The following is a 14,063-nucleotide window of genomic DNA, read 5'->3' on the forward strand; positions in this document are numbered from 1 at the left end:
TGTATAAGCACGGATATATACTAGACAAGCGAATAGAAGCGACACTCTGCGACACTCAATAATATAACTACATCATGAAAAAGGTTGGCAACGCTGGCTCGACATATGAGATTAGAGTCGAAAATCCGACGTTCTTATTTTTCTCTATTGCCATCAATTGTGAAATTAAAAATGTTTTTAAAGTTATTAGTTAAGTTTCAAATTCAAACATTTTAGTACTTACTCATGAATGAAAATGGTGTTTAGAATTCTTCAATATTTCATGAACCACCAGAAATTGGTTGATAAATTAGCGGAATCTAATTTTATGAGAAGTATTGCACGGTTCGTTGTTCATAAGGCAATTCGTGCGAAATCATTGACAGAAGATATGAAGTCTGAACAATTAGAAAAAACTCTGAAAAACATCGCCGAAAAGCTAAAGGACACCAAGAATAAGCTTGACGGTAAACAGTGAATGCGCTCATTGTAGATTATTGAATTCCTACTTACCTATTATATTTAGTTGTACAATGAAAGACCATTCGATAATATTTTTGGGGTCGGAGCCTACAAAAGAAAAGGATTTCGTAACGCGCGCCCTATCTTATTTCACAATGCCCGCAGATGATCTGCCGAAAAGGATATTGCTATCGTTTACACCGCCACTACACTCTAGATTTGTGTATGTGGACTTCTTGGGACCGTGTTTGGCGTTCATACTTTTGGCCACAATACTCGGCTATGGACATGCATACAAAACACCATCAGCCATTTATCACAGATCGCCCACCGAAGTCTTGGCCATATATTGTCTATCGATGCCAGCAATTTGTTATGTATTAACCCGTTTAGGGAAGTCTAGTATATCTTTTTTGCAAATATTGTCGTTATTAGGGTACGGTCTTTATGGTTATGTATTTACGCTTGTTATTAGTTTTATATCAGATGAAACGAATAATGTAATATTTTATTTGTCCTTGATACTGTTTACCGGCACTAGTGTTTTTAGAACATGTCTTATTATATTGTTAACTATTAAATTACCTGCAATCAGGCTGTTAGTTTGCAGTATAATTGCTATTTTACAAACACTGTTTGTGGTGTTTTTGTATTTTACATTTGTTCATTCAAGCTTTGCGTTTCGCAAACACTAGATATCTCAAGCTGTACATAGCTAATTGTTAATTAGGCCTAAATATTGAATAAATTAATGTGCACATTTAAAGTCATTTTATTTTGTTTTTTATCATAAATATAAGAAAAAATATTGTTATGAATGCAATTAATCTCCCAAGTATTAAAAATGTTTTCATTACATTATTAACAGTGTCAAAATAATTCTTCAATGTTGTAGCACCATTAACACAAATTATCTTTTGCATTTTCTTTGATATACATAAGTAAAAGTAATCATCATGCATAGACTTTGAAAATATTGTGATTTGAGATACATGTTTGTTTGTTATAATAACACAATTGTGAGATCTGTAATTTTAATTTAAATGTTAAAAATGTATTGCTTCTAAAAAAAATTGTTTTATAATATGCTATCAATTATTACAATTATTAGTAGAATGGAAACTTAGGTACATACAGTATACACTTACAAAGGTTCATATTTGTATATTAAGTAATTAAGTTCCTATGTAACAAGATAAATTTGTTTTCAAATTAAATGTAAAGGTAAAGTCTATATAATAATAAATAATAAATCTTTCCAGAAGTGAGTCAGAATTAAAACGATAGTACCTACTAACTATCTATATTAAATACAATTTTTTTTAAACTTATTAAATATACACATTGTATAAAATAGCTGTTACAAAAGCAAACTAGTGTCAATACTTTTTAATATATTATGGATTTTATTTCAGAATGGTTAATGTCCCTGGTACTATAAATAATAGATTAATAGTAGATTTAATTTATATTTACATATTACAGTCAATTTGATGTAAACCCAGCTGATTAGACTTTAACCACACAATGTCTAAATCTTCATTCAAAAGTTCATCAATGAAAATACAGTTTAATTCAACAACATCATTTTCAATTGTCATTGTTACTTCATTATACGACATATCTGATTAAAATATTATTTTACAATTGAAGTATAGTAGAAATATAGAAAATAGAATGTATTATAATGAAACATACAAATTCTATAAATATACCTGATAAGTTCCGTGACAAGGCATTGTATTCATTTTTGGAACTAATTATAAAGTCACTAGGATTTAAAATATCATCATTCACTTTTAAATATCCAATGATTCCTTGGAGTTGTGTCGAATTTTGATTTTCCTAAATAAATATTAAATTACAGAAATATAAATTATTAACATAGTAATATATAGTTAACTAATTGATATATTGTAGGTATAAGGTACAATTATTATGCATGGTGTGTTTTTGGATATGCCACCAACTCTGAAACTTCGCTGAAAAATTTGGCATCTCAGCCATCAATTCGTAGGTAATATTGTATTAATGTATATTATACATACAGAGTGTAAAGTGTAACAGGACTATTTAACTAATATAGTAACATTTGTAATGGAAGTTGTCAAATAGTCTTGATAAACCTTATATATAAGCAGTTAGAATATATTATAAATAACTAGTACTAAATAAAAAATAACTATTAACTACAACTAGACATTTATCATTGATCTCTATTCTATTTATAATTAATCCTAGTAAACATAGCACGTATAATCTATGTGTATAATAACATTAATAAGCCATAAGGATAACTTTTATGGATATTGTATACATACGTAGTTATTATTCATATAATAATGGTATAATAATAATAGGTTGATTTTACGTTGACGATAGGTATAAACTTATTTGTACGTTTTTTCTACGTGGATTGTGGAAGATACGTCGATTATTAATTCGTCAAAATTACGTCGTTGTTTAGCCATTTAGGTAAGAATACACATATTTTGCGTTCACACTTTCACGTACCTACGTATATTCTATATTCATATTCGTATATTTTTCGTTACCTATACAACTACGATACAAAGTTTATTCAACTTGGATGATATGTTGATTATTAATTTGTCAAACTTAAGATGTTAAGTTGACGTAATTAGATACGTCGATATGACAATGTTATGGATATACATATAATGAAATACAAATATTCTAATATTCTATGATTATGGTAATTGGTAAGTAAACTCATTATTTAATACTTATATAAGTTTACGAATTCGGATCAGACCACACTGCGTTACATTTTCGCTGAATGCGCTTGAAAAACTGTGTCTGTATAATACTATTACGATATAAGATATAATATTATATTTATAATTGTAAATTGCAATTTACATAAATAATAATATATAACATTCTGCAGAATCATGATACAATTTATGTGAACATAATTATCATAACTATGATATATAGGTATATCATTAGAATCCCATATTACTCTATTCGACTATTCCTATAGTCATGGACGTAGGTAGGAAATATTTTCGGAGAGGGTTTTTGTCTAAATCTGTATTAATATTATAAAATTATGAATAATTTATTTGTATGTATTAAATAATACAATTGTTTTATTTAATTTCGGGGGTGTTTGAACACCCAAACCCCTACACCCATGTCTAGTACTAGGTAAATATTAGTTTGTATTTTTAACTATTATGAAAATATTGGACTAGGTTTATCTTCTCCCCACAAAAATTGTTCCGCCATTGACTTGTTTCTATTATATTTAATTTTAATTTTTACTGACCTGAAAGTTACCAATATACAAATGATTTTCGCACAGTTCAATAAGCACGTCGTCGGGCATTATCAATGAACGCTTTTTGTCATTTACACTCAAACACCAACTATTATCATGTTGTTCGATTTCCAGGTGAATCCATGACGAATCAATATATTCATACTTTATTGACACTTCGTTAAAGTATTCATCTAATTTTATCTTAAGTTTGATTACGTCGTTATTAATTTCTACTGACATGTAGTCCGTCGTAGTGCTTCGAATTGAAATCAAATTTCCGTGGGTTAAAATTTTAAATCTCAAGTACAATTCCAACTGAAATATAATACAATATTATGTACAATATGCTAAATAGCTAAACACTTGATGACAGAACATTTTATTTTTTTTTGCAAACCTTCCAATTATTACTCGGCTGCGGGCAAGGGATCTTAATCGTGTTTAATAAATTTGAGTACAATTGCTCTTCTGATAGTTCGAAGACTGTATTAAAAGTCGTATAAGGTAAATACATGGTATCTGAAAACTAAATTTGGAGACGTATTACGTTTAATAGTATACCCAACGTGGCCAATGTCCAGGACATATAGAGCCTATAGAGAAATGTGTTGAGGTGATAAATTTATGTACTTTGTCGTTTATGGATAATGCATAAGGAATAAAGTTTACATCAAACTTTTTTATGTAACCTTCGAAATCTTCTCCGATGATCGTCACTTGATCCAGATTCACAGTAAAAATCATACATTTTACAAATTTTGAAGTTTGGTGGTTATTTAATTGTAGTACTACTCTGTTTTCGGTGATTGAAAAGGAAACTTCATTCCATCCAAACTATAGGTAAAAATTACACTTAAACAATTTAATTCATTTATCACGCATCATATTTATTATAGTTTATATTATAAATAATTATGATTATAAAAGCAGTATGACAGATGAATGGTCGATAGAGATTTGCACTGAAGCATGTGAACGTGGCCAATTATAATTTAACACATATATTATTATAATTTCGCAGGTTCTTCATATAGAATTATATTGGTTTAATTTTTCTCACGTTTACTGTGGAAGGACTTTGTAATGTAATATTGCATCCCTCTAAGTTGACCGTTAAAATTAAATGAAAATCGATCAAATTCAATTGAATACTATTGCAATAACCATCACAATCGTCGTTGTCAAACCGTCGAAGTATGGTACCGGACATGTCGAAAGGATAAAACTGTACAACGACGTGTAGCAGAGTCATACTTATTTCCATAGCAGCGTATTTAATGTAAGACTGTTTATCAAATGTGGCCACCATAATTGGGGGTCCTATCGTTTAAAATGTATAACTTTATATAAGTATAGGTATAGAAGTAAGAAGTTATAGACTATATAATTATTAATAATTATAAATAACAGTTAACACGAAACATATATTAAAAAAATCAATTATTTTACTTAATTACATATATATAAATATATATATATATAATGAGTATATCCAGGGCCTAATTAACCAATAGGCTGAGTAGGCTACAGCCTAGGGCGCCAATCGGCCAATGTTAAATTGGGGGCGCCACAAAATATTTTTTTAATTATACTAGGGTGCCAAATTAATCCTAGCCTACTGGCGACCAACTCCTTAATTAGGCCCTGAGTATATCATAACATATATACAATATACATTATTATAGTATATATACACTGCAGCCTGCAGTTTTTCATTATAGCGTTTGTGATAGATAATTCTATAAATTATTACATAATAATTATTAATTATGTTTCATACCTTTGCAGGGTTCAACGTAACATATATTAGTTTGTACAGTTTCTCCCACGCAATGTCGTCCAGAGTCTTCAGGTTCCGGTCGGCTACAACTCCGTAACCTATATCGAATTCCTCCATCGCATGTAGTCGAGCAAGGGCTCCATTTTTGCCATTCAGACCAGCCTCCATCGACTGTTACAATGAACGTGTTGAAACAAAATAATAATACATTAATATTAGTTGTGTAATAGTAATACATTTTTTGTTTCTAAATCGGCATGGGCTGGAATCTATAGGTTTAATAAATAATAATTAATAAGTTCGGTTAGTTGTTTCCGAACTAATTGCTACAGAAAAAAATTGGTTAAATAGCCAACAGGCTTATAAATTATAGTAGGTACCCACTGTAGTATCTACATAAAATATTAAGTATACTTTTCTGAAGTTAAAATCGTATTCTGAATTATAAACCCAATATGGTACGATTGGTACGGTGCATAATATATAGGTACGTATATATTTTATATATTACATATTATGATTTATGAATAATAATTAATAAATACCTATAGGTAAATTATATTTATTACATCTTTTATAAAAGATATTTTAAAATTTATTTTGGCTGTAAAAGTAAAACATTGGCATTCATTTTATAACCGGAACACCGATTAAATATAAGTTGTAAATACAATTATTTTTTTTGTCTAAAGCTAGATTTTGACCATTATGATGCCTATTTATTATTATATTTCAGATTTTATCTCATAAGCTGAAATGTAACCAAATATCAACGGAATTATCGGAAAAATATATGTCACATGATAATGTAAGCTAAATCAGAACATTTAGAACCCAGCTGAACATTGAATTAAACTTAAACTGAAATGAATTCTAAATGACCAAAAATGTTATAGGTATATTTTGAATTATTGGCTCTTGCAGCAGTATATTTTCGAAACGAAAGGTTCCATTCCTTTCAGTTGCAGGTCTAAATCAAAATTATCAGATAGGTACCTAATCTATATTATATGCCCTATCTTTAAAGTTTAAACCTATATGTGCATGTTACATGTTACCTCCAGGCGCATAGCATTGGCCGATTTCTGTATGCGGTCCTGAACACGACATGTAGAAACTGTTATTATTGTTGTTAAAGGACCGACAAAAACGTTTCCGAATGATTATGCCATTGCCTTTCTGAACGCTACATTCTGACCATTTCATCCACTTACACCAAGTTCCATCTATTGGATACAATTTAATATTAAATATAATATATAAACAGATTATTTAAAGCCGTAGAGAAATATCTTGGAAAACATATTTTTATTGTTACATTATTTTATTTCTTAAAATGTATTATATTTAAAGTTAGGGTGAGTAATTATTTTCGTACTCGTTTTAGCTGTACACGATTTCCCAAAACAATTTTTAAATTCTATGTAGTTTCCGGAACAGTTAAGTGACGTTCTTGAAGGATTAGGATGATCACAACATCGTAATCGGTACTGCATTCCAGAACCACACGTCGCGGTACACTTCGACCAAGAACTCCATTTACTCCAGCCACCCTTGACTTAACGACACAGTAAAAATAATAATAATAATAATAATATGTTAATTAAGTACCCATTCAATGGTATAAATGGATAGCAATAATTATTATGTTTCTGCCATTCACTTAATCGCTTACCGGGACAGCCCAAGTTGTATATAACACATAACAATGCGTTCCATAATCGATCCTACAAAAAATAACTTAAAATAAAACAATATTATTGATTGATTACCATAGTTGGTATATTGTTAAGGAGTTTCAACTTTTTTATCGTCGGCTTGTGATGATTTAAAAATAAAATTTAAACTAACAGTGTTACTCGTAAACGCGTTTTTCAAGGCGTAATAATTACAATAGCCCGAGAAACACGTATCCAAAACAATCTGATTTGTGTTTCTCGCTCTTTGCAGAATGTAATTTAACTCTCGTGTTCTGAGTTCATTTCCTTCAATGGCCTTAGTGTAATTCTTTATTGTACATCCTAAAACGTGGCAAGTTTTCCACTCATGATTAAACTCGCAAAGAACATCGTTTGACGTAGTACTGTGGTATCGAGACATGTAGCCAGTTTCACCACACGAGCCCTTACAATCGGTCCATCTGAAATAATAAGAATAATGGTAAAAGGTAAAATTTAAGATGTCAATAAAAATGTTTGGTAGATATCTGAATAGTCATCATAGTGAAAAAATATAGTTCCATAGACACTTTGGTAAATTACGTGTAGCTTTATATAATTATATACATTGTCTGTATTTACTTGTTCCAATTAGGGTCTGAATTTGTCAAGTTGTATTTTGTGTATTCCTTAGCTTGAACATGTGGTTTTCCTAAATTATATAATACAGAATCATAATGCATTGTAACTTATAAATTTGTAATTAACATAGGTATATTGTATATTTTTATTGCCACTATTATTTTATATTTTATATGATTCTACCTCCTACCCCTAAGCCTTGTCGCCTCGATCAGTTGAGTTACACAAAATAAAATTAAAGTCTATCTTTATATACTTATAAGTTATAATAAATACCTAAACTTAAAATTATTAATATAATATTAGATATAGTAGTATAATAATACTGTATAAAATGATTTTGTTTTATTATTTATTGCGGCAGTCGGCAGAATTCATTTTTAATATTATAATAATAATTATTATGCTCTCACTTACTATCTATAACGTATGCAATCATTAGTATGACACAAATCGAAGTCCAAAACATTTTTGATGTTGTAATACTTTCTTAAATATGTATTGCATTATTTACTGTCAGGCCAACAAAATTAAAATAACACAACTAACAACACAGATTACATAGATCTACCATGGCTGCGGTAAACATCAAATAGACCGTAAATCACAATAATCAATAATATAATGTATTTTTATTATTTTTTCTTGCTTGAATGATAAGTTGGTAATCATATAAAATAATTATGTTATATCCTACGTTTGTGGTAATGAATAATTAGTATTATTTTAATATTTATGTAGCAATATTATATTATGTAGTTATGTGTATATAATTTTATATTATATTTTCAATTTATTAGTAGAACTCTTGTAATATTATGTCGTTTTTTCAATAATATAATTATTAAATTAAAATTATTTTATTGATAAGTGTGTGACTTTGGGAGACACTGAGCTTTTAAAATTTGAATAAATGCTATTAAAATTAACAATTCAATGATTGAATAAATAAATAATAATAAAATATTTATTGTAAATTCGTTAGTTAAAACCTGAATCTGAAAAATCTTGAGTTAAAGAGAATGTAATAATACTGCAGACCTGCAGTAGTTACTAGTTAGTAGTGAATATATATACATCATTAGAAATATTATTGTGAGAAAAATTAAAAAAGTGTTTATGAAATGAATGTTTCTGTGAAACGTTACAGTAAACAGTAAATGCAGTATCAAAAATATTCAAATTTTGAAATTATCTTTTAATATTTTTTAATGATTAATTAGATGCTATAATTATTCAAACAATTCATGTTGTTTATTTTAATATTTTTATTTTTTGGTTAAGACTAAGAAAAAATGTACTAATTACTTAGGAAAATGCCAATAGATAATGGATACTAACAAAAAATATGAAATATATAGCTGATTTCTAAATAGAACCCCTTATAAGAAATTCATAAGCAACTACTTAAACAGAATTCCGATTATCACCTTATCAATAAATGATAAGTACAACATGCATTCACAGAAGTTATTTACTACAATTGAGATAATCATTAATCAGTAATTCAAAAAATGAAAATATAAAATTAGTTTTAAATGTTATATTGTTGATATATTACATTGTTATATGTTATAATATTAATGTATTAATTAAAATACTTATTTTTATTTTTACTAGTGTATTATTTTTAAATTGTTATTAGAGTTAGTCAGATTTATAATCTTATCATATCTTTTAAAAGTAAAGCATCAGAAAAATTATGTAAAATGTCACTTGAGGTAGATTCCGACAATTATGATCCTGAAAATCTTAGTCACCTAACTAAAGAGGTAATTTACTTTAACAATACATTTTTCGGTACTTAGTACTTACATCTTTAAGTCTAACAATTAAAACTTGTAATTTTAATTGCAGGAACTCATTAGTATAATTTTAAACCTCAAAGAGCAGAATGTTAAGCGCAAGAAGCTGACTAGAAAAATGAAACCTAAAAGAACTATTGATTTCTCAAAGTAATGAAATATTTTATACACATTATTTTATGTTTAAGAAATTTACCGTTTTATGAATAAATCATTTTTTCAAACGTATAATAATCATAATTTATTTATTACTTAAGACAAACATAGTACAAGGGAGATTAACTTAAATTATATAAGCACATGTTTATATTGGAATTAGTTATGTATAATTAATCAAATTATTTTATTTATTAAAAAAATTAATAATATACATTTTTTCCATAGAATTTTAACCAGTAGTGTTTTGAATGTAGGTAGGTATTTTAGAAGTTCATAGGTTTAGATATTAAAATGTGTTAAAAATGCTGTGAGTAAGATCATCTAGTGTATTTAAATTGTAAATTCATTTTTAATCAGTTACAAGAAAATTTAAGAGCTACAATTAATATTCCTGCACAGTTAGTAAAAAAATATTTATATACCCAATGCAATTTTTGATTTAATAAAAAATAGCTTAAAAATATTTTAATTATTATAATTTAAAGAAGAATATTAATGTAGGTATTTTTAAGAAATATTGTTACTTACATACAATAACAATTAAGGGTTTTAATATGATATAATTTTTCTTCTTATTAAATATTAATTATCTAATTCATTTGTATTTTTTGTTTATAGGTATCATAAAAGGCATGTGGTCTTTAAACTATTATACTTAGGATGGGACTATCATGGATTTGCTACTCAAGAAGATTCTGAAAAGACTATTGAACATGAATTATTTCGTGCACTCACCACATGTTGTTTAATAGAAAGTCGTCAAACCTCAAATTACCATCGTTGTGGAAGAACTGATAAAGGTGTTAGTTCTTTTAGTCAGGTAAAATATACATGCGTAATATCTAAAGTCAATTTACATTAGATATATCAATAAATTATTAAGTACTATTGTTCTATTATAGAATTTCTTTACTTATAACATAACCATTTTATTTTACAGGCGATTTCTTTGACTGTAAGAAGTAGTGGTGATGATAGTAACGAATTACCCTATTGTAAAATGCTCAATAGATTATTACCGAAAGATATAAGGATAGTTGCCTGGAGTCCAGTTAAAGAAGATTTCAGTGCCCGGTTTGATTGTGGGTCTAGAACATATAAATATTGGTTTCCACGAGGTGATCTTGATGTGGATGTTTGTACTTTTGTTGATAAATTTGTTAATTTTGATATTTTAGTAGTAAAAAAACTAATGATTTTTTAAAATTTTATTTAGTTGATGAATCAAGCTCTACAACATGTAGTTGGAACACATGATTTTCGTAACCTTTGTAAAATGGATGTTGCAAATGGTGTAGTACAATTTTATAGAAGGATCACAAGGGCTGATATTAAAATATGTTCTGAAAATAATCAATTTTTGACAAATAGAGGTTATGACATGTGTGAACTCACCATTGTGGGTAAAGCATTTCTTTGGCACCAAATTCGATGTATAATATCAGTACTCATATTAGTTGGATGTGGTAAAGAAAATGAAAATATATTTAAAGACTTATTGAACATTGAGAATTGTCCAAGGTATTTAGTTTGAGCAATTCTTTTTTTTTAAATACAGAATGTTAATGCTTAAATTTTTTCAGGAAACCTCAGTATTGTTTAGCCAGTGACTTACCATTAAATTTATTTGATTGCCAATTTGAAAATGTCAATTGGATTATTGAAGATGAGTCTATATCGGAAGTCATTACTAGTCTACAATGTTCATGGGCCACACAAATGATCAAGTATTTTTTTTTAAATTTAACATCTCTTAAACGTTATCTATGTTAATTCTTAATTAAATCATTTTTGGTCCATGATAGCTATAATTAATACAACAAATACTAAATAATATATTTATTTTGAAATCAAATTTGTTTATTAAAATAACTTACAGAGCTACAATGTTGGGAGAAATGTTAAAAAACACTGAAACCTTAGCAGAAAACAAAGTTAACAATCAAAGCAATTGGTTAATACAAGGTGTCAAATCTAAAATTTATCAACCACTTCTGAAGAGACCAGCTAGTGGTAATAAACTAATATATTATATTATATAATATTAATAAGATGTTAAAAAATAACATTCACTTCCACGATCTAATCCAAAAACTATTTTTAAATACTAATTCAATAAATTAAATATATTTTTCCTCAATATTTTGCTCTTAACATTATCAGTCAATTTTTATTAAGTACACTCAGTCATTGGCTGTGTACAGGAACTGTTTTATTTTATTAAAATCTTGATTATGGTTTACAATTAATATAAACAAATAAGTATATTGAGTAGTAATTGTTTAAATTAAGTTTAAAGTCACTATAACATTTAAGTGCCTATTATGTATGATAGTAAAAATGAAAGAATATAATAATATATAATTAATAATTATTAATTATATGATATGTTTGGTGTGAAATGAATTAAAAATGTGTGTTATTATAAAAATGTATCTAGATATAATAATGTACATTTATTTTATTGATAACATAACTACTAAATATAAATGAAAATATTTTTTTTCTTTTTCAGCGAGTTTAGAAAATCGGATTCAATATTACACAAAAAAAGGGAAGCTTAAATTAGAATGCAAAAAAAAATAAAATTTTTGGTTTACATTTGTAATATTACAATATAATATAATTTCACTACCTATTTTTTTTTATAGATCCATATCTATATCTGTACCTATGTAATCCATACAGAATAATACAATGGCAAACATGTAGTAGAGCACTACTAAATGCTGTTGCAGGAAATGTATTCCAACATATTTCTATGAGGCCTAGTACAATTAGCCTAAATTTATTTCCATAAGGTGTTGACCATAATAAAAATGGCAACGTATGGTAGTACCATACATAAAATTGATAGTGTAATGAGCGGCTGAACATTATTCCGATAAAATTGGCTGAAAACATGGGCAACAAAAATAAATTTGCGCTGATATCCATGTTGATGTTGATTTTCTTTTTCTTCAGCTGAGGTTTTAAGTCGTGTTCGATTTGTTTCATTTTGGCATAGGAGTTCAAATATTTTATCCAAGTTGCGGTGAAACACAACAAAACTGTGAGGTGTATGGCCAGTAATAGTGTGTGAAAATATCCACTCACAAAAATGTTAGGTGGGACAAATTTCCAATTCACTGACCATGTATACATAAAGACTCTGGATAAGTCGAATGCACCCTGTATATAGTTTATAGGATTATTGATTAAAAACGGCAAACCCAATAGTAACTGTACTAAAGCGCAATATGTTATGTGTTTAATTGTTCCTCGGATACCAAATTTTGTGATATACGCTATTAATAGTACTGGGGAATAGAGCAGGATGTTCATTTTGATGGAAACGGCCAAACTGTAGACTATGCTGCCAATCGCCCATTTATTCTTTAGAAACATGTAAATGGACAGGTAGAGCAGTATTACGGCAATTGGATCATTGAACAATCGCAACACATATATAGAATGGATACGATACGAAGAAAAGCATTGTAGCAACATAACAAACGGTGGCACTTTTTTACTACGTTCATGTATTTTGAACACCAAGTATATGTTAATCAAATACAGTAACATGAATATATATTGGCCGACTCTGATGTTCTTACCAAACGTGGTCAAGTAATACAGCACGGAGAAAACATACACAAACCCGGCTGGATACACCAAAGGTCCAGTATCTCCTTTCAGTTTTCCATAATCAAATGTACCATTTACCACGACACCTTCTACTTCTTGCATGTACGCCTTCCAGTCGATTTCTGTGTACTTGACCGTTTGTATGATATACAAGTTTAGCACAAGTTCGATGGCAATCACAATCCATTTGATCGACGACGTGTACGAAGGATCGAACAAGTAAGACTTTATGTTTTCTAGCGACCCGTGAGTTTTTACAGTTTTTATACATTTTTTCCACATATTAATACAATTATTAGTTTTAAATTTATATTTGTATAAAATACACTAATAGTGCAATAAATGAAATTAGAATAATACGAATAAGTAATAACTATTATATTATAATCATGATGTTACCGCACACATAAAAATCGTTATCATAGAGTATAGACTGAGTAGCTGGCAAAAGCTGCAGCAGTAAAGTTAGCGTAAGTGAAACATGTTCTCACGTGTCAACTAAAATATGGCTGATAAGCCTTATCATTGTTGTTGATATCATACCCGGCTTTGCGCCTTAGATCATATTATTTTAAAAATATATTAAACACCATATACACTTGACATCTATATAGTATAATGTTGGGTACTCACCACTCGGTACTCTTGTAATGTATTGATTA

The 14,063-nt window shown here is 28.2% G+C and overlaps 4 protein-coding genes across 4 annotated transcripts; 2 read left to right on the top strand and 2 right to left on the bottom strand.

Moving 5' to 3' along the window:
* Positions 1-115: 115 nt before the first annotated feature.
* Positions 116-1,211, top strand: LOC132929005 (protein YIPF3-like). The gene has a single exon (XM_060994020.1). The coding sequence runs from the start codon at positions 513-515 to the stop codon at positions 1,134-1,136; it is 624 nt and encodes a 207-aa protein (XP_060850003.1). The 5' UTR covers positions 116-512; the 3' UTR covers positions 1,137-1,211.
* LOC132928822 (uncharacterized) lies at positions 1,086-8,493 on the bottom strand. The gene is made up of 14 exons (XM_060993726.1): positions 8,228-8,493; positions 7,811-7,880; positions 7,362-7,650; positions 7,186-7,237; positions 6,889-7,068; positions 6,569-6,736; positions 5,511-5,681; positions 4,791-5,050; positions 4,361-4,564; positions 4,128-4,256; positions 3,737-4,045; positions 2,157-2,286; positions 1,918-2,065; positions 1,086-1,467 (listed from the first exon to the last, which is right to left on the bottom strand). The coding sequence occupies exons 1-14, from the start codon at positions 8,277-8,279 to the stop codon at positions 1,209-1,211; spliced, it is 2,421 nt and encodes an 806-aa protein (XP_060849709.1). The 5' UTR covers positions 8,280-8,493; the 3' UTR covers positions 1,086-1,208.
* Positions 8,494-9,317: 824 nt separating this feature from the next.
* Positions 9,318-12,412, top strand: LOC132928593 (tRNA pseudouridine(38/39) synthase). The gene is made up of 8 exons (XM_060993380.1): positions 9,318-9,582; positions 9,668-9,765; positions 10,393-10,594; positions 10,715-10,909; positions 10,991-11,295; positions 11,358-11,501; positions 11,654-11,787; positions 12,290-12,412. The coding sequence occupies exons 1-8, from the start codon at positions 9,520-9,522 to the stop codon at positions 12,358-12,360; spliced, it is 1,212 nt and encodes a 403-aa protein (XP_060849363.1). The 5' UTR covers positions 9,318-9,519; the 3' UTR covers positions 12,361-12,412.
* On the bottom strand, positions 11,599-13,887 carry LOC132928591 (lethal(2)neighbour of Tid protein). Its single transcript, XM_060993379.1, has one exon. It carries the CDS (start codon positions 13,681-13,683, stop codon positions 12,406-12,408), a length of 1,278 nt encoding a protein of 425 aa, XP_060849362.1. The 5' UTR covers positions 13,684-13,887; the 3' UTR covers positions 11,599-12,405.
* Between the last annotated feature and the right edge of the window lie 176 nt (positions 13,888-14,063).

Source organism: Rhopalosiphum padi, chromosome 4 (assembly GCF_020882245.1).
Source record: "Rhopalosiphum padi isolate XX-2018 chromosome 4, ASM2088224v1, whole genome shotgun sequence".
NCBI lineage: Eukaryota > Metazoa > Arthropoda > Insecta > Hemiptera > Aphididae > Rhopalosiphum > Rhopalosiphum padi.

What these genes read in the sequence shown, in the direction of transcription:
- LOC132929005 (XM_060994020.1), top strand. Translation starts at nt 513, where the DNA reads ATGAAAGACCATTCGATAATATTTTTGGGGTCGGAGCCTACAAAAGAA.
- LOC132928822 (XM_060993726.1), bottom strand. Translation starts at nt 8,279, where the DNA reads ATGTTTTGGACTTCGATTTGTGTCATACTAATGATTGCATACGTTATA. An exon ending in TCAGACCCTAATTGGAACAA is followed by an intron (nt 7,651 to 7,810) that starts GTAAATACAGAC and finishes TTATTATTTCAG; the next exon opens with ATGGACCGATTGTAAGGGCT. An exon ending in ATCGTGTACAGCTAAAACGA is followed by an intron (nt 6,737 to 6,888) that starts GTACGAAAATAA and finishes TGTATCCAATAG; the next exon opens with ATGGAACTTGGTGTAAGTGG.
- LOC132928593 (XM_060993380.1), top strand. Translation starts at nt 9,520, where the DNA reads ATGTCACTTGAGGTAGATTCCGACAATTATGATCCTGAAAATCTTAGT. An exon ending in AGAACTATTGATTTCTCAAA is followed by an intron (nt 9,766 to 10,392) that starts GTAATGAAATAT and finishes TTTTGTTTATAG; the next exon opens with GTATCATAAAAGGCATGTGG. An exon ending in TCTGAAGAGACCAGCTAGTG is followed by an intron (nt 11,788 to 12,289) that starts GTAATAAACTAA and finishes TTTCTTTTTCAG; the next exon opens with CGAGTTTAGAAAATCGGATT.
- LOC132928591 (XM_060993379.1), bottom strand. Translation starts at nt 13,683, where the DNA reads ATGTGGAAAAAATGTATAAAAACTGTAAAAACTCACGGGTCGCTAGAA.